Source organism: Pteropus vampyrus, unplaced genomic scaffold (genome assembly GCF_000151845.1).
Source record: "Pteropus vampyrus isolate Shadow unplaced genomic scaffold, Pvam_2.0 Scaffold70, whole genome shotgun sequence".
Lineage (NCBI taxonomy): Eukaryota > Metazoa > Chordata > Mammalia > Chiroptera > Pteropodidae > Pteropus > Pteropus vampyrus.
The window spans coordinates 3,001,190-3,022,304 of NW_011888851.1; the positions used below are offsets into that span (position 1 = coordinate 3,001,190).

The 21,115-nt window shown below is 33.0% G+C and overlaps 1 protein-coding gene across 3 annotated transcripts in view; it reads right to left on the reverse strand.

Moving 5' to 3' along the window:
• Window positions 1–21,115, reverse strand: part of ATP2B1 (ATPase plasma membrane Ca2+ transporting 1) — a 115,966-nt gene that overhangs the window by 34,293 nt on the left and 60,558 nt on the right. For 2 of the 3 annotated variants that reach the window (XM_011361763.2, XM_023531552.1), the window contains 10 exons: window positions 18,618–18,815; window positions 14,352–14,606; window positions 14,136–14,261; window positions 10,978–11,118; window positions 9,308–9,370; window positions 8,446–8,484; window positions 7,458–7,619; window positions 5,776–5,990; window positions 3,203–3,445; window positions 1,602–1,843 (listed from right to left, as the gene is read on the reverse strand). In XM_011361763.2, coding sequence (XP_011360065.1) covers window positions 1,602–1,843; window positions 3,203–3,445; window positions 5,776–5,990; window positions 7,458–7,619; window positions 8,446–8,484; window positions 9,308–9,370; window positions 10,978–11,118; window positions 14,136–14,261; window positions 14,352–14,606; window positions 18,618–18,815 — 1,684 coding nt within the window. The remainder of the gene's footprint in view (window positions 1–1,601; window positions 1,844–3,202; window positions 3,446–5,775; window positions 5,991–7,457; window positions 7,620–8,445; window positions 8,485–9,307; window positions 9,371–10,977; window positions 11,119–14,135; window positions 14,262–14,351; window positions 14,607–18,617; window positions 18,816–21,115) is intronic. The other variant, XM_011361764.2, reaches the window with a different exon arrangement.

Consider the following 21,115-nt stretch of genomic DNA (forward strand, 5'->3'; position numbering starts at 1 on the left):
TCCTCCCTCTGCTACTGCCTTTTTCTGGCTCTCACGTCGAGCTAAAGCCTTTTAACTAATATCTGTTTCCAGTCCATCCTTTTTCCTTTAACCCATCTTATTCCCTGATGCAAGAATTATCTTCAGACCCAGCTTTGATCATTCCATTACTTGATAAAAACATACTTCAGTCATGTTCTCTGGCTTACTAAATTTTAAAGGCTCAGCCTATATATATACACACACACACACACACATATACTTACTATATATCAGATTCCAGTCTATGTATTTTACAGGCATTATTTTATTTCACTGTGACAGAATTGGTGATTATTACTTTCTTTTTCAGTGGAGAAAAATGGAAGCTAAGAGAAGCTCCCTAAAATCCCAAAGTTAGTTAGTTGCAAAAGAAGAGTCAAAGCCTGATTGGTTCTTGATTTAAAGTATCTCCCCTGTAAGCCATGGATGCAAAATTTCTAACCCTTTACACTGAAATCAAATAACCAAGCTTACAAAGCTCTATGTGGCCTATGTGACACAAAAGCCCATGTCTTGTTAGCTGAAATATACTACTAGTGATTCTCCAACTATGGCCTGCATATCCTACCTTCTTTTCTCTGATGTGACTTCTTTCCACCTTGATGAACTTACTTCATACCAAAACCTATCTTAAATGCCGCAATCTTATATCCTAAAACTTTACCCATTTCTCATATGTTGCCTTTTCATTAATTTTATAGTTATCTCTTAAGCCTATTAGACCATAATCTGTCAAGTATTCATTTAGATAACATTTCATTATAGTCCATATAAAAGCAACTTAAAAGTAGAAATATTTTAAATGTTTCGATTTCAAATGAGTTCTATATTTCCAAAATTGCTCTTAAATTTCTTTTTTAAAGTCTTCTGCTTCTCTAATTAAAGAAACCAAAATAATTTCAACACCTGTAATAGCATATTAACATTAGGGAAATTATAGATAAACATGTAGTGTCAAAATTGAAGCTACTGGTAAAATAAAGTAAATGCTTAAAAAAATTGAAGCTATTGGCCTGTACAAGGACAATAAAAAAGATTACCATTCAAAATGATGGGAGATATTTAAATATAACATTGCAGCAGCATAAATATGATAAAACTTCACTCTGATATAGAAGGAAAATTCTCAAGATCTAGTTTTAATGCTTTGCTATCTTAAAAACTAACCTATAATTCATTCATCACATTTTTGAGTCTACTGTCTACAATGCAGCGTTGAAGATACAAACTTCAGTTTTTCTTCACAAGAGGCTTATTTTTCATGATCCTACATAACAATGAAATCAACATGGCTAAAAACAAATATCAAGGTTTACTTTATTAAATCTACCAGATTGAATGTAATGTGCTCATTTTCCCTATAGCAAAATACTAAGAAATGAAAGAAACTGATGTATGAAGATGGCAGAATACCACGGGCAAATATCTAGATACCATTAAAATATACTAAAAAGCTTTAAGTAAAATATACATCAAATGCCTGATGCTTACAAAAAAAGAAAATAGCAACAATAACAATATAGTGAGTATTTCATAAAGCAATTAATAGTTAGCAATTTAGCTAAGCATTTTACTCTTACTTTTTCAGAATTATTTCAGATGCACCCTTGCTGAATATTCGATAGCTTCCATCTGAATTTTTCAGGACCGTACTCATGGACTTCCTAACAGAATTGAAGGTGTAGACTTTGTACAGTGCTTCTTCCGGTATTTCATTTCTAACATCCTGATAATCCCGTTTTAAGTCCAAAAGAAATCCCAACAAGGCACATTCAGTTTTATTACCAACATGACGAGGTAATCCACCCTCTTTCTCTGGTGGCTAGAAGAGAAAAAGGTTTAGAACCCAGTATCTTGTTTTTCAATGACCGTTTAATTTATAGTGTAAAACAGAATGCGACATTCTAAAACAAAATTATATAGGAAACTTCTACTAACATCGGCATTTCAGAGGGACACTGAAAGGTGAGGTAGAAAGGCACTCTGGAATGAGAATGACATGGATTCCAATTTCAGCCCTGCCAGTTACTAGCTCTGTACTTTCAGTAAGTTACCTAACTGCTGTGGTCCTTGCCTTCAGCATCTGAAAAACGGGAGCACTTATGACCCAAGAATAAAATAAGACATGTAAAGTTTAAAATTGGTTCCTGACACATAGTGGGACGTAATAAATTTTAATCTCTTTCCTTTTCTCTTCCTGTTCCACTGAACATTTATATTAAATAATTCAAAGTTAAATCTACTTTACAAATTGTTATGACTTAAAAGTATATGCATTAAAATAAAGCACTGTTGCCTTAAATACATGTAAAAGTTTTTTTCATAGTATTTTCACAAGTATCACCTCATATCATCACAACAGGATTAAGGGCAGATGTGACAATCTTTATTTAACAGTTGAAGAAAGTAAAGCTCAGACTTTCAGCTAATAAAAGGCAAAGCTAGATCTAGAACCAAGATCGCATAACATTCCAGTCCAATAATCCAACTCATGCATATTTTCAGTAAATAACCTGCAATATTAATTTTGTTCATGCATCCATAAATCACTAGAACACATAGCAAGTGAAACAATTTCATGCTTCATGTTATAACTAAGAGTTTTAAAACTTGCAAAGTTGAAAATATTTTATTCTAAGGTAGTATGTGTCTGGAATTATTTGATTGGGTTAACTCTAGAAAGTCTAAGGATCTCATCTTATAGGTAGGATCTACTGGAAAGCCAGAAGAATATACAGTAAGCACATATAAAACAGTATTTTAAGTTGAAATCTGGCTTCAAAATTTTTCTAGAAGAGTGAGTTGACTTTCTACAAAAATCATTTTTTTTTTGTCTACAAAAGTAAGATAGCCTGGTCTTTCACAAAATGAGCTTAATAAAAATTTAAAATTAAGAATTGGTTCTGGTTATAAGGCTTGCGAGTTTCTAAGTAGAGGAAATTTAAAAAATGGGAGGAGAAAAATATAAACAGAATGTATACATTGAGCAACAGATCTTAATCTTAACACATTTTGTCAAAGAAACATATGCATTATATGAATATATGCCTTTTAAAAACAACACAATTCAGTTCTTCAATTTATGTACAGTAATGGTAGGTCTAAAAAGTTACATATAGTCTAATCATTACAAATTAAAAAAAAATAATTTTCATAAATAAATTATTAAAGAAATCCTTACCAGTATTTTTGATGTATAAGCACAATTCACAGAAATTCCTGTTACAAGATAGGACAAGATATTTGGTGGAATAGCTTCTGGTTCAGGGATCTTTTTATAATGCTTTTCATTTATGTAAGCTTGAACAACTGTCATTCTGTTCATTGTCAACGTTCCTGTTTTATCTGAACAAATGGCTGTAGCATTTCCCATGGTTTCACAAGCATCCAGATGCCTTACTAAGTTATTATCTTTCATCATTTTCTATAGTGACGAAAAAAATCTAGTTAATCTACATATAAAACCAGTCACTTCATTACATTAAAATTATATAAACTGCTTTAAAATCAGAACTAAAACTCCCTGCTGTATACAGATACACAGTATAAAGAAACAATATAGGAAGAATTTTAGTATATTTGACCTATTCAAATAAGCTAAAGAGAGTACTAGTTTTCTGTGATTTCAATAACTTTACCACTAAATAACATAATCTAGTAAATGAATACAGATACCTGCACCCATATGCATTATCACATTGATTCTATGCCTTCAAAAGCTTCTGCAAAGTGTCCTCACATTACAAGAGCAATGACAATCTGTACTCTAAGTATAGAGGTACTTAATAGCAGTGTAAGAGTGTAGCACCTTTAAGAATTAAGTCTCCTTATAAAGTGGAAAACAAAAAATTCTTGTATCAATTACCAAGAAAAAAGTAGCTTGTATCAACTAAAATATATTGAGCTTGTGGGCCTGATTCTCTTTTCTTTTTTTTTTTTTGACTTTGATAGGCTGAGTTAACATATCAAAACCAGGATGTGTCCAGGTCCTTCTTATCTTTTCCATATGCTGGTACACTTGGATATTTTCATCATTTGAATCACCTCTTACTCTTATTTACAAGAAAAAAAAAAAAGTTTCTAAAAAATCAAGAGTTTCACAGTAGCCCCCAAAGGCATTTAAGTTAAAATGCTTGGTAATTAATTCCCAAAGCATACATAGAATGAATTAAGATCCACACAGAGTTAGTTTACAAACTGTGTTCTTTGACTACTCATATGCAAGATACTGCAAAAAACCGGTTCCTTGAAGAAATAAATGTAGGGAAGAAAGATGTATACTCCCCAAATTACTTGTGATTTGAATTATTATTAAAGATGAAAAGAATAAAGTTCTGCAGTAAAAAAAAATGTGTTCAATTTTGCAAAGCACTAATAGGATCTCAGTGTTAATAACAGTAGCTGGTAACATTCGGGCTAAACATTTAATAAACACTTAAAGGACAGTAGTTAAAATGCTCTCACTTTTTATTAAAGGAAAATAAATCGATCCTGCCTATCTTTCTGATCAACTGAAGAATTAATATCATTCATGACTATTCGAAGTGAACTAATGGCAACATTGGTAAAATGACTGCTCAATGTGTCTAAAATATGTGTATCTCAATTATCTATAATTATCTTAAAACATCAAAAAAGGACAAATAGATAATTATATTGTATTTCATCAACATTTTGATACATTCACCAACCATTTTTGAAACAAAAGATGTAAAATGCCTGAAAAAAATAAACAGTAATCAAAAAATATCATGACAGGTCTGTTGTAAAATACTTGGGGATACTGGAGAAAAGAGTGCTAGAGCAGAAACTATGAATAATTACTTTATACCACTCAATGTCAGCTACGTTACTTAAGGAGAACTGCTAATTAACATTAGAAAATTGACAAGAGCAACATTCTTCCATTAAGTATAATTTTACTTGCGAAGCCATTTTGAAAGAAAGATCAAAACAGTCCAAATTAAGCCTTTTTAAATCAAATTCATCTTTTCCACACAAGATATAAAATCAATAAAAATAAATTAATAATCTTCAACAGATTATCACTTCAGATAAATAGAAGTTAGCAAAGTCATCGAAGTTCATTTTTAAGTATTCTACTTGAAAAACAAGATGGAATGAGCTACTGTAAATAGTGGTCATATGTGACTGGGATATTTGAAAACAGCAAGAAGACTGGTGAGGCTGAACCAGTGGGAGAAAGAGGTAGGAGATTAGCACCAAGAAGTAAGCAAGGGCCAGACTGGGCAAGGCCCTGCAGGCCTTGACAAGGAACTGGGATTTTACTCTTAGTGTCATGAAAAGCTACTGGTGTTTTACACAAGGAACAGACTACAGAGTAACAGGGGCAGAAGAGTGGAAACAAGGAGGACTGAGAAGGTTGGACTTGAGTGAACCCTCTCATTGTTCTTATACCACAGGTAAATGGCAATCTTATTTTAATCTTACAGATGGGAAAAAGGAGGGGACATAACTTGACAACGTAACTATCATACGATGAAAATTAAGCCAGAAGTTTGCCTAGCAGAGCTGTGCTAATAAGTTTTGCACCAAGGCTGTTCTCCAAGGAATATATAGGTCTCTATGTACAGGGCTCTTCAACTGGGGTAGGGGAGGGAATCAATGACAGCATTTCTAAAGAAAACAGTGTAAATTTATGGAATTCTCTTTACTTTCGGAATCAGAAACAAGAGTAATCAGACATGCATTTTCTACAACAGCTGAGGCATCCGCCTAACCATTTCCACTTACCTTGACTGAATAAGCCAGAGAAATAGTGACTGCAAGTGGAAGACCTTCCGGCACAGCTACCACTAAAACTGTAACTCCAATAATGAAGAACTTCACAAAATATTGTATGTAAATAGGTGTGCACTCAGCAAGCCATGGCCTCTTCTGAACCCAGAATGTATCAATTACAAAATATAATACTAGAATGATAACTGTGATGGCAGACATCAACAAACCTTTTAATATATAAAAAGAAGAAAAATGTAATTATTTAAATATTCTAGATACTACCCATTGTCAGTTATATACTGGCCACTAGAAAAATTATAACTGGTTTGGTACTATTTATTTTAATTTCTCTGAGAAATTGTTAACTTCCTTTTTTGCACCTAAACTCATCACCTGACACTGTCATGTTTAATTTCTACTTCCAAGTATAGCCCTATCCCCAGGAAAACTGGGGAGAAAGCATTTATGATTCTTTCCTAGACTTAAATGTATCTCTAGTCTTCTACTAAAGCTGAGACAAAATAGGTAATGACAAGGAAATACCAAATGCTTAGCATAAGCTGGTGCTTTACAGGCTGGCAACTTGCCTGTGGCTGAAAGAGAATCCAATAAGAATATGATCAATGGGGAGAAGTGAAATTAAATATTCAACTGTGTTTTTTATTTTAAAAAAACATAAATTATCTGAATTACTTCTTAATTTTTTTACTCTATCATTACTGCTCCATTAACTTAGAAAACCAAGGGTTAACCATGCATTACAAAACATCTGTGGGTAATTTAGCCCCTTATAAATGAGTATTAAAAAATAAAGCAAGTCCATATACCTAGGTCTAATAATCCAATCCAATGCCTACTAAATACTGTTACTATCTTAAGTCCGCCCTTTTCCTCAACACTATAGTCAGTATTACCATGTGGCTACATATTACAAAAAAGCAAGTATTTGCTATTAGATAATAAGCTTCTTGAGGACAGAAGCAAAAACTTAACTTTTTCGAATATATACCTAGGAAGTTATAGAATGATGCAATGTAAGTGATTTTAATAATATATGCTGATTTAGGCATAAGTGTTCTTTCACAAAGATGGTACTGCTAGAGGGCATGCTCTGTTTTTATTTAAGAGCTTTCCTTTCATTTTTATTTTAAGAGTGGTTCTCTCAACAGGTAATGGCAACAATTTGGTAATTTCAGCCTCTAACATCAGTATGGTTCTAACTAATCTATTTTACTAAACTATACCTTGAGAAAACACATACCTAAATTCTTCATAAAAAGGATGAACAAAATGTGTGGTGAAATTTCTTTTTATTAAAATGCAGTTGGTAATCTGTATGGAATAACCTCACAACTAGCCCTCTCTGTATTTCTCCCAGAAATTCAGAAATGAGAGCATGGGTTTGTGAACTGGGCAGACATGGCCACTAACCTAACTGCTTATCAGCTAGATGACAGAGGAAGCTTCCCTCTATGCAAAGTGGGAACGACAACTTTTAAGCTGCAATAATATGAGCATCTGCAATAACTCAAAAGGCATGGTACATCATGGATAAAAGTGAAAATATTTTTAACTCCCTTTCCGCTCACAAAGCAACAATTTCTAGTCTTAAATGTGTTTGTCAGAAGATAATTTTTAAGCAGAAATTAGAGTATTTCAGAATGAAACACCTCATTTTCCTTTATATATCATACCCGCTTTGCCAATCTGAACAGCCAGCTTTGTAAGTTTCCCTTGTAAAACGGATTTTTCCTTTTTTGGCAAATTTGCTTTCTTTTTGTCTTTTTCATCACCATCTCCACCTTCTTCACTCTTCAAAGGCTGCATTTCCATGGCTGCACCATCTTGGGCTTTTGCTACATTTAAGAGTAAATATAACTTCACTACATTTTAAAGGCACTCATAACTACTGACATTTTGAAGCAATTTTTGATAAAAATCAGTTTCTTTTAGAACTAGAAAAGGTCTAAACATTCAGCTTTATATGTGCACCTGTGTATTTCTATCCAGAGAAAATAAGACAATAGTGACACTTGGTTGTGAAACTTTGTATCAGATTTGAGAATGCTGTGCTACATAATAAAGATGAGGCATAGGAAGAAATACGAGGTCCCTAAACCAAGAACTAATACCATATCATTTCTCTCCTCCTGTGCTGTGTTAGGTAATAAGACATTCCAAACACCATAAATCTCTTCCATATAATTTATGATCATAATATAGAATATCATGTACAACCTTATGTATAGAGAAATGTACGTATGTACAAATAGATGCAAAAACATTTATGTTATATATGGTTTCTCATGCCTTTCGGCTAGCAATTATATAATAACCAATGTTAAAATACCTAAAATGTTTAAGTTGAAAGTTACTTGCATCTGGATTTTTCTACACTTACTACCACAAATCACAATTAACACTATATTATTATTACACAAACTTATTAACACTATTAACAAATCACAATTAACACTATATTATTATTATACAAACTTATTAACACTATAAGGCAGCATGACTAAGGCAATGACAAGAAAAGAGGTTAACCTAAGTTAATATTCATTGTTGATTTTCCTTGCTACATGTATCGTACACTTTTGGATGATGACAGTATATACTAGATATACTTTGGGATAAAATGAAAAGGAGTTAACTGTACTTTCTTCGTCCTGAATTTACCTTTGTTGCGATTCTCAATAGCTCCATCTTGTTTCTTATCTGTAGGAACAAAATGGGAATTAAAGCTTTCCCAAAGAAATGAATATATCCATACTAAATTATGTAAAGGTAGTTCAGTTCACATTTCTATAACAGCATTATGACACAATGGTTATGTGTGCTCGTGTGTACAGATTAGAAATCATCACTCCCTCCGTCTTAATCATAGTGGAATACTACAAAATAATTTTGGTCTCTATAATTGTTTGGTTTCTCCATAAGACTTTACTATTTTTTACACTGTAATAAACCCAAATATAGTACAAGAGGTTTTCAAACTAAATACAAATATAATCCTAAGAAAGTGGAAAAAGGCAGGGGTAGGGAGGGAGGGAGGAATATCACAGAAACACAATAGGTAGGAGAGCTTTGATGGGAATGAGAACAAAAATAGTATATATAAAAGATAGGGGAAGCAAGTAAGTAAAACTAGAATATGAATGTGCAGAATTAGCCAGTAAGACTACCAGCTGAGATGATTCCAATAATTGGCTTAAATTCAGAGAAAAGAGAAAGATGAGAATGTCTGAATCGATAAATCATTAAGGAAGGAATGAGTCTATTAGGAATAGGCAGGATAATATTAGAAATGACAAAGAGGAAGCAGATCCATTCAGCCTTTTTTCCCTCCAACTTCTCTATCAGGGAGGGTTATCTTCAAATTGGAAAACATGGAACAAATACGGTTAAGCAAGAACAGAGGCTCAAGATCAATGAGGAGATGAGAAGAGACTACCTAGCTACTTTCAATGAGCTCAAGTTTGGAGAGAGACCAGAGAGCCACATTCCAGGCAACCAGGGGAAATGAGACAGATCACCCTACCCTGGACTGCTTTTGACTGAGAAGAGGGCTGGAAGTTCACAGACGGAAAAATGATCTCCCGTTCTACAAAAAAACAAAACAAAAAAAACAAAGAAACAAAAATGGTAGACAATCAGTTAGATGTTAATTCCTGAGAATATGTTGACTGGATTAGTAAAAACAGGGGTATGAAGTATTAAGAAATAGGGTGCTTACTGGAAGAGTGTGGGGTCAATAAGAATAAACACATGACACAAACTTCCCTTTACCAGGGTCCATCCGCTCACTATATACTCCTATAAATTAGGATGTGGCACAGTGTATGATTGGTTAAGGGTACAGACTCTTGAGCCAGTTAAGTGAGTGTGATTTGTCACTTAACAGACCTTTGACCTGGATTAAGTTATATAACTTCTGTAAGCCTCAGTTTACTCATCAAAAAGAGTAGTAATAGTCTTTATGTCTTATGGTGGTGAAGATTAATAAGTTAACGAATATAAGCTTTCAATAAATGGTACCATTACTACTGCTTTTCAAATTGTCTTCCATTCTGCCTTAAGAACCTAAGGAAGCACACGGGGGCTGTGGTGAGGAGTGGGACAGGGAAAACCCAGAATGTAGAGCTTGCTGCCCTCACTTTTGGCCAGAACTTTGCAAACACGTTTTTGTTTGAAATAAAGATTTCACAGCTAAAGACATAACCCAAAGAACAAAACAAAACACCCCAATATTAAAAACACTGCTATAGCAAACCAAGATTTTAGCAAGGCATTTATTTCAGAAGATCGCAAAATACTTATGTATGTGAGAGAAATATGGGCTTACTATTTTAAGTAAAATCGAATAAATCTAAATGGCTATACCATAATACACTGCTGTCAACTTGAAGGGAAAAAACTCTGGAGGAGTGATCCTGAGTGGATGAAAAGGATGATATAGTAAATACTTAGAAAGAGGGTAAGGAGGACTTTTTTTTTAAGTACCATGCTTCTCAACTAAGTGATTTTGAGTTGTTTCTCTATGTATGATGGAGTTTCCTATAAGATCCCTGTGGATAAACTATGGTTATGAAATTTGCTGATGACAGAGCACTTAGAGCAACAGCAGAAATAATAGATCAAAATAAATTTCTTGATATCTAACAATGGCTGGAACATCACACAAAAAAACAGAATAGGTGTCAAAGTGAAGTGTTGGCCTTATGTCCAAAAACTAACTACATAAGTACAGACTGGGAAATGTGAATAGTAGATTAAGACTAAAAGTAGAAAAAGATTAAAAGCTCAATGAGACCAAAATGTGATAAAGCTGACAAAGAAAGCTACTACTAAAGTAGCAGCAAAAAAATAAGCAAATAAGAAATGAGAGTTTAATTCATTTTTCTAGTCAGATTACAGGGAGATTCTTAAACTAGAGAATAAACAGAATAAAGGCAATGGAAACGTTCAGAGATGATGAATTTACCATGGTAAATTCATTAAACCCTCTTCATGAAATATTTCATCTAAAAGAAAAACTTCCTCTCCAGCAATTCTACCATTTGGAAGTACGATATTGGGTAATATTATAACTTTTTATAGAACTTTTCATATCAAATCTCACGAAAGAAATGTATGTTTTATAACAGTTCTTACAATTTAGTTGCCATATTTCCAAATACCAATTTTTTTATAGCAAATTGTCATGCTTACTTTTCTTTTCTTTTTTCTTCTCATCTTTCTTTTCTTCTTCTTCACCTCCAGCTCCAAGTAAGGTAAAGATAATTCCAGTTTGAGAATTTATACCTACAGCAGTAACTACCATTCTTCCAGAGCCTTCCATTACATGAGTACCTACAACAACAGAAAACTTGTTTGTTAAAATCAGAATAGGTTTTTCCTCCTACCACCAAATTTCAAACTTTAGTACTACCTACTCCAGACTTTCACCTTAGCCTGCCTCTACTAGGAGACTAGCCTCTTTGCTAGTCTCTCTGTCTTTCCAGTTCATCCTGTAATCAATTTTAATCTTCCTGATATATGATTTTTATCATTAGCCTCTTATGGCTCAAAAACTTGGCTCCATTTGCCCACTGAACTAAGTCCCAAGTCTTCACCTGGAGATCAACCAACCTTTCGAACTTTCCATCCACTATTCTAACATGACATTCTATTAATGAAAGCTAGGGAGTAGAAACGGGAACACTGAATTCTGACTCTGTATCTCACAAAAATCTTGCAAGTTGGCAGACATTATTATTCTTATTATTTTCTAAAAACTTGCCCAATGTTACACAACTATTAAGTGGCAAGGCAAAGATTTAATTCTGTTCTGATCAAGGATAGAGGACATAATCTTCTTACAATATAATGCTGATAAATTTGCTTATGGTTCTCCAACTTGTACATCCACATCTCTGCACCCTTTATCATTCAAAGGCTTCCCACCTCTCTAATATTTTGGTGAATTTTAGGTAGCTTTCAAAACTTAACTTTTTTTTAACACTCAATAAAGTATTCTTTACAGTCATCACTTATTTATTTGATCTCACAGTTCACGACAACCTGAAGAGCACGGTCTATAGCACCTAGCACTATTTTATGTACCGAATCAATTCTCAAAGGTTATTTGCTAAATAATATCATAGGGCAAATGTACTTACTTCAGTCCTTAAGAATTTATATTTGGTTATTAATTACTGAGTAACTTATCCAATAAGAAATTTTTAAGCCTTTAATTTTCTTGGTTTAAAAATCTATATTCAGAATATTTCACTAAATATTAGCATCTGTGCCAGTGAAAATGCAGGAGAAACAAGAAATGAAATTTAGGATAATGAAACAATATTTACTGAGCAAGTGCTATGTGTAAAAGACAGTTTGTTTCTTTTAACAATTTTGGCATTTGGCAGATTCCAATTTTTTATGTTCTGTTCTTTCTTACCACAGGTAATCAGATGTTGGCAGTGAATGTGCTCAAAGTAAATGGTTTTTGTTCTGTTCATATCCACACGGCTAACTGAAAAACTGCTTTTAAAAATCTAAATTTAAGAAGCCAAGAACAGCAATGAGAGATGGCATCATGAGAATAAATTTAAAAATAAATGCGTTTCATGTGTTTTAGTACATTTTTGGAATAGGGAAATAAATGCAGAAAAACTTTCCCATCAGTACTGCGATAAGGAACTCTACAAGTTATTTCAGTCTTTTCTTAAGCGTGGAAAATTTAAAGAGTTCTTTTGGTATACTTAGTGCATTAGGAACCTGAGTACACATAAACTTATGAGCCATCTCTATAAAAATAGAAAAGGACTAAAGTTCAGTTAAAGGATGTCAACCTGAAGAGCTAAGCACTATGCAAATAAGCTATATGTACATAAAAAATCCATGAGGTATACATGGCAAAAAGGCAAGAAGTCGAGACTCTCAGTTCACCAAATACCATGGCCCAGTTAGTCAATGGAAATGAGGTTTGATGAGACAGCTTCCCTCTTCTTGGAACAACAATTATAGATTTTATTTGGTTAACATTAACTATAGTTACTTAGAAGTATGGCAAGGAACAAGTAATATAAGTATACATTATACATAAATACATTATACTTATATATCCAAAATATTTCTATTTGGAACAAATCATAAGTACATCAGTATAAAGAAATACCCAAAGAGAGTACGAATGGCCTTAGTGGTGAAGGAAAGTATACAAACTTCAAGGTTTTTTTGAAGAAATGTTAAGTCTATATTTACAAATGAAACTTCTGCCCTATATATAATGGTGTTTATTTGCAAATCTTAAAAAAGGTAATTGTTAAACCTGGGTATGTGCCCCAAAGTTGTGATTGTAGCTGACCTTTGTCATAAGTTTCACTCTGGTTTCCATGAAACCATGTTCAACCAATGAAATATAAAATTCACAGAGAAGAACTGAAAAATTATAGCTGCCAATTTATTAAATAGTTAAATCGGCAGGAATCTCCTTACAATGTATAAAATGTAAGCATTTCGTTAAAACTTGAAAATGATAATAGAAGACAAATAAAAAAACTTTTCCTTCCTCCGAACTCTAGTTTAATTCAATCTAATGTATCTTAGAAGGCAGCATATAATCGTTCCCATCATCTCAACAATTTTATTTCCAATTAACCTTAGGTCAAGCTATCACAGTCAGGCTATTACAAGAGCCTTCCAAATAGAAACTCACTTCCTCTCCTTTTCAAACAGTACCCTCACCCATACAAACCCTTCTGTTCTCCATTCTCAGAACACGTCTTAATCATGTGCAAATTGAATCCTGTCTAGTAGATGTAGTGCTATTCTAGGATCTATTGCTGATTAGTTATATAAACTTAGATAAATAGTTTATGTTTTAGACTCAGTTAAATGAGAGAGTTGAATTAGGTAAACTTTAAGGATTTTATCAGTTCCTAAAAACAAACAAACAAACTCTGTCCTTTATAGAACACCATAGAGAATTCATTAATTTGTTTTAAACATATCATTCTTCAGTTTTATACTTCAATAGGCCATAAGTATAAATGTGATACAGAAAAATAGAACAATTCAATAGAGATCATTCAATTGATATTTTAGTTTTATTGTTACACTAACATTAACAGTGACTCTCAAATGTCTTGATTTTTTGGGCCCAGTTTCCTGATTTATAAAATATAGCTCTGGATTCAAAGATCTCTAATGTGTGTCAGCTTATCAAAAAAAAAAAAAGTCTCTGAGGATTATAAGGATTAAGCCAGCATAAAATCCAGAATCTTCTTCATGATACTGGTTCTTAAGGAAACCATTTTTGTCAACAATAGTGTATACAGTTGTGGTGGGGGGCAGGGAGGAGTTAAAAGTAATAAAATTCGTACCTGATAGAAGTAAGGGATCCTTATCTAAAGACTTCTTAACATGATCAGATTCACCAGTCAATGAGCTTTCATCAATTTTAAGATCATTGCCTTGAATAAGTATGCCATCAGCTGGAAGAAGATCACCTAAAACAAAAAGCAATAATATGCTAAACTGTAAGCAAGATTACAATAATTCTACATCTAGTATCACATCTATTACTCTTTTTTACTTACCATATTTCACTTGCGCAATATCTCCAACAGTAATGTCAGCTACAGGTATCTGAATGACCTGACCACCCCTGATGACTGTGAACTTCTGTTCTTGTTCAATTCGACTCTGTAAACCTCTAAACTGTTTTTCCTTACTCCAGTCATTGAAAGCTGTTACTAACACCACACACACTACTGACAAGAGGATCGCAGCTCCTTCAATCCAGCCTGTTTCACCTTCACCTTCTTCCTCTCCAACGGAAACTTCTCCACAAACTATTTGGAAAGAAAGAAAAATGCTCATTAAAAAGTATTCTGAATTGAAGGCAATAGACATGTAATAAGTTAATTTCACTATATACAAGTTAATTTCACTGACAGCTCTAAACACCTTGATGAACTCAAAAGCATTCTATAAGCATGACAAGAATGCTGAATATATCAATTTCAACTTCCCTGCCTCTGAAGATTCTCAACCTCAACACAGGTAGGCACTTTAGGGTACTATTTAAGAGTAAGGACACTGGAGAAGATTAAATCTCAACTCTCAGGCTAGTTACTTATTTTTGAGACTCGGTTTCTTCTGTCAAATTAGGATATCACTACCTACCCTAGAATTGTTGAAAACTCAATGAGAAGATACTTAGGTAGATTAATAGCTAAAATATGCTTTGTATTCAACCAATGGTTAATGCTATTAACAATTACATATGGTAGACAAAATGCACATGAGAAGTATTAAGTGCTATTCATGAATCATGCTTACTTGCTATTATCAATTTTACTGGAGTATGATCAAATGTTGGCTTTCAAGACATAAAAAGTTAAGCAAAGTGCTACTTATTAATTCAACTACTTGATAATTTGCTCTAGGTGCCAGACACTATTTTAGAAGCTAGGGATACAGCAGTGAATAAGAGATACAAGCTCTGTCTCCTCAGGGAACCCATACTCAGATTGGTAAGTTCAGATGATATGTGAAGAATGCAGATAATAAAACAGATAATTAGTATCAGATATATTAAGTGCCATAAAGAAAATAAAACATGGTGGTGTGGTATTAAATGAAGAAAAAGGGCTAACTATGGTTGGTTGAACAAGAAGGCTCCTCTGAAGTATCCATGACATTTGAGCTAGGAGCCAGATGATAAAGGAGAACAAACCATATAGCTTTACGGGAAGAACATCCCAGGGACAGATTGAAGCCAGCGCAAAGGCTCTCTGGCAAAAGATAGGGGAGGAAAAAAAACCTCTCAAAACTGTAAGGTCAATAATGGCAAAGAAAGAATAATAGAACAGGGTCTCTTGGACTTTGGACTATAATCTATTTGTGAGCCTAAAATCAATTCAGTGGCTCGTGACCAGCATTCTGAAAACTGAAACAGAACAAAATAGAAAGGATATTCATGTATTGTTTCTTGACAGCTTACTTTGGTTATTTATAAATTCACATGAAGCCATATGTTCTTCTGCATTCCTATATGAAGTTGTTTCTTTTTGAGGGTTGAGCTAAAATCTCTGAAAGTCAATGGTTCTCTTAGGACAGGTGAAGTAGGAAAAGGATTATTCAGAATAAAAGAATGAGTAAATAAAGGACACTAGAAACAATTAAGGCATATTCCAGGATTGTGAGCATGAACTGAGCAGAGGATCTGAGGTGCAGGGTGCTAAATAAAGATTAATCTAGGAGAGCTACGTGGCACAGGTGAAGGGGGAGAAGACAGAGATGAGAGAAAAATCAATTGAGGATGAAATGGAAGGGATGATGTAAACATTCACAAAAAATTTGCCTCATATTTCATGAATGTATAGTGGAATTTTCCAAAGACTACATTACATGTGCTAATATAACACAATGGATAGAGAAGCAGATGAGAATCTAGTTATCTTCAATTAAGCCAGACATTAAAGAAATACAATGAAATGAAAAACACCACTACTCTTTTCATTATTTCATTTAAAACTTCATTAATAATAATTAAACACAGTAATTATAATTACATATTTATTTTAACAATACTTAGTTATTTTAAATACACTGATAAATACTTTAAAATTTCTGTTTTAATTTAGAATCCAGTAAATATTGATAGATATAACTCAAATGATCAAAAGCTCTTTACTTTAATACTTACACTCTTAATATTTTAAGAGTGTAAAGGGGCCCTGCGACCAAAGAGTTTGAGAGCCATTAGTAGTATACTAGTGACTACAGATTTATTAATGACATGGGTTATAAGACATTTTGATAATTTAGATTTCTATGACTGTAGGTCTATAATTCATGGATTTCCTTTTAAGCAGATTAGTGCTACTTAACGTTAAAACGTAATATGATGAAAAGATACATAGAGTTCATTAATAAATGTTAAAAAGAATAAAGTACAAACACTAACTTCTCACCATGGAACATCTTTAGATATTTTATTAACACCGTCTAGTAGATTCCGAATCTCTTTAAAGGACCTTATGATACCGACAACTCTAGATTACCCTCCCAGTTGAATCTAATACTAATATCTCCTTAAGCAGATTTGGGAAAGGACCTGTCAACAGATCCCACAATGAAGCGGTCCCAATTCCATAAAGATTTGTCCAGACCTTATCAGTAACAAAATCCACTACCACTGAAAATACTTTTCTTTAGTTTTCTTATAGTCTTGTAATAAAAATGTTAAAAGTAAAAAGTTTTTAATAATCTGTTAACTCACTTCAATTCTAGAATACCAATTCCTAGTATTCTATAATGAGTTAGGTAAACTGAACACTAATGAATTTAGCTGTCTATTGCTAAACATGGTATGACTTCTTTTTTCAAATAAAAAGATACACACACCTACACATCCTCACACCTACCTATGCATGCATACATACACACGTGAGCACACAAAGACACATGAACACAAAAATGTATTTTTAAAATCTAGGAGGATATATATCAAAATGGTATAGCAGTAATCTCTGAGAATGGGACTTTCAGTGAATATTATTTCCTCTGAATTGTTATTTTCCCCTTAATTTTTTCTATAGCAAAATATATACTATTTTATTATATTATTTACTAAAAATAAAAGTTTTAAAAATACTTTAGCTCAATACCGACAAGAACATTGCCTAAATCCTTTCTTATTTACATCAGTTATTCTCAATCACAGGTAGTTTTGCCCCCTTTGGTATACCTGGCAATGTCTGGACACATTTTTATGTTTTTGGTTGCCTCATCTGGGAGGTGGTATAATGAACACAGCAGAAAAGAATGTTCCAGTGCAAAAATGTCAACAGTGCTGCTGCTGAGAAACCCTCATATACACTGATCTCAGGTAAAAATAGCCTATTTTGGGACCAATTTTCTTCATTAAAAAAAAGTTCTCACATGAGCTGTAGGCATACCTTTGAAGGAATTATCTTAAATGATTACCTAAGCCAATTTTTATTAAGTCTTCATAACTTGAAAAGTATAAAAATGAAGCTTTCACAAAGAAAAATATTTTGGTGAATCACCCTCTTGATGTATCAAATACTATTGTTTCACTCTATAGCTACTTAAATATCTTGACCGAAACTCAAGCTAGATTTCCTAGCAGGTATAGAATGTACTGTCACTAATATCCATTTTAAATAAAATTTATAAAAGGAGAAGAAGATATCTGAGAGAGAAATGAAGGGCACAGAAAGGTGGAATAAAAAGAAAACCATTTACAGCTACAAGTTAAAGCAGATCTACCATTCTAGAATGTATTTTTTCATTGGCCAGGATATATTGTAGCACGAAAAATTCTAGAATGGCAAAGAAGTTACCCAGATCACATACATAACAATACATATTAAGAAATTCAAAAGTAATAGATCAGGTAGGAGAACAGAATTTTGCTTTCATAATGATTTCCTGAAAGATTGTCAAAACAAACAAACAAACAAAAAAACAAATGAAAAACAAATTATTTCACAAAAGTGTGCTAAAGAACTTAAAAACAGTGATGGCACAGACCATATCATATTTATGGCTTAGCTCCTTGTCAAACACACAGCATATATATATGTGCAGGTTATTTAACCTCTGAGTCTCACTGTAGAGTGGAGGTGACACTATCTATACCATGGGGTTATTGTGAAAATTATCTGAGGTAATATATTTAAGGAATTACTAAAGGCACTATTAGAATGGTGCCTGGTACACAGTAAAAAAAAAATGCCAGCCTGCCATTATTATTACGTATTACATAAGCAAATGAAATGAACTTAGTAACACACATAAAAGTCCTTTTTTTTCCTCCCCAATTTACTTACGTGCATTATCTCCTTCTGGAGGTTGATAAAAAGAAAGGCCCAGTGATACTATGGCTGCAATTTCTAATATAATTAAAGTGACATCTTGTAATGCTTCCCATACTAATTGAAGAAAGGTTTTTGGCTTTTTAGGAGGTATAAAATTCTTTCCAAACACTGCTTCTCTTCTTTCTATATCTGCAGGGTTTCCACTTAAACCTAATAATAATAATAAAAAAAAAAAATTCAGTAAAGTTTTAATACTTACAAATGAAAATATTTATTTTATTCAAAACACATTCATTCTTTACACTTTAGATTCCAATTCAAAAAACTCTTTATCTTTACGTGTTAGTCATGTTCAAAATATAAATCACTGAAAACATGTGCAATGCTTTAAAAGAATATTTTAAGTAGGTAACTCAAAATTAGATTAAGAATTTTCACTTTTCCAAACTGCTTATTTTAGATCATACCATCTTGTAGACTGCTAAAGACTTAGAACCGATAAGACAATTTGATAGTTTTTATATTGAAATTATACATTTCCCTGACCTTTACTTACAATATTTCCCTCCAAAAATGAGGAAATATATAAATGTATTTTTTTTTGCCTTACTTACTGCATCTTGGTTAACTTAATCAATGAAAGTCTTTGATTTTTCACTCATACTTACTAAAGAACGACGAAAAGTTAGTTAATTTATCACAAACTCTAAAACTTTTCTACTAAAATGTCTGTTATTCCTGGAGTGATAAAAGATTTGCAAGTTACAAAACACAGAAGACTTAGAATTTATTTCCAGTTGAAGAAATAGGTAGTATTATCGACTGACTGCACCTATTGTGGCTGTAAGGGAAAGGTACATTGTAAGACATATTTAATACCTGGAGTGTGGAATTAGAAAGCTGTGAGGGAATGTGAACATCGATTTTGCCTTTCCTTCACCCTACTGAACAAGTCCTCCTCTAATTTAACCCTGTTGATCTTGTCAAATCTAGATATATCCAAATTAGCTAATGCAGAGTTATGTACATACATTACTGTGGAGGTATGAAAACACAGCAGAGACAAATAACATTTTTCCTTAGTTTGTTTAAGAATATTGAAGAAGGGGGCAGAGATACCAGGATGTTATGACTTTTAATTTATCATCATAAATTTACCTTCATAATTAATTTAATTAACTTCAACTCTTTTTTAGGGGAAAGCAAGAGCTCATTCTAAGAGAACATCAAAGGAGGAAGACCAGAAAACAACAGATTACTGGAAAGCTGTCTGCTGGCTATGTTTTAACTATTAATCTCAATGCAGAGACAGGCAGAGAGTAGAAGAGAGACAACAGAAAGTACACTGTTAGAATAAACAATGAAAAATATACAGATTTTAAAGTAATTATTTACTTTGTTAAAGATACCAAAAATATTCCAGAGAATGTTTTCACTAGCAACTCCAACAAAGTTCATACTGGGCAGTTCAGAAAGCATATTAGATTTCTGATGACAAAAGTCATCAACTGAATGCTTCCACAGAGCTCTAGGCTTTGAGACAGTCAATGGAAAGAAAGGCAGTGAAAGACTGTAGCAACTGTATTAGGGGGAAAGACAGTATGAGAGAAGAATCTTATAAATTATAATCCAGAATCCATACCCTGTTTCTTCAGACTAGAGCAATGCTTCCTAAATCACAACTGACGCAAACAGTTAAAACTGGTCTATGGTTTAAATGGGGGATAGCAGAATTAATGTAGGGAAGTTTCTCACAAAACAAAGTTAAAGAATTAAACTTTGAGATGTTGTTCTGAAATTCTGTGCTTGCTGCTTTTCAAAATAAATGTCCTTTCTTCTATGAAAGGATGATACTAGATAAGTTTATCTTATATTTTAATGCCCTTACTAACAAAAATAAAAGATTGCTCTCTCCCCTTGTCAGTCTCCATTTTTTTCTAAGACATCTTCTTGAAGATATCGGTTCTATCAGTTTCGCTCACACGAAATAGAGCCTACCATTAATTATATATACAATACTTGGTAGTTTTAAATATCACCACTGTAACTATAAAAATAAGTGATCAAATTTTAACATAAACGGTTATAACAAGGGCCAATATTTTATGTTAATTCTGAAAAGAACAACCATAGAGCTAAAGATAGCTTAAAAATTTATCTAGGGTTTGGGAAAGTAAAAAAGCAGCTGGACCTAGAGGTTATTGTAATTCTTCTATACTACCACCAAATATACAAGCACACACCTTGGTCACTATACCAATAAAGCTGTGTGACTTAAGAATTGGGTGGAAAAAGGAAGGCAGGAGTTAATGGTTCTGCTTTAAAGATTTTCACGTAACATGCCCATTAAGCAAATAAGAGGAAATTCTAGTAGATAGCTGGCTATCCATATCTGGAACTCACGGAGAGATCTGAGCCAGTCATTAATATACAGTTGATTCTGGAGCTATGGGCCTGATAAGAATTCCCGGAAAGCTAGCATTAAAGAAGAAAGCAGGGCTGAGGTGAGA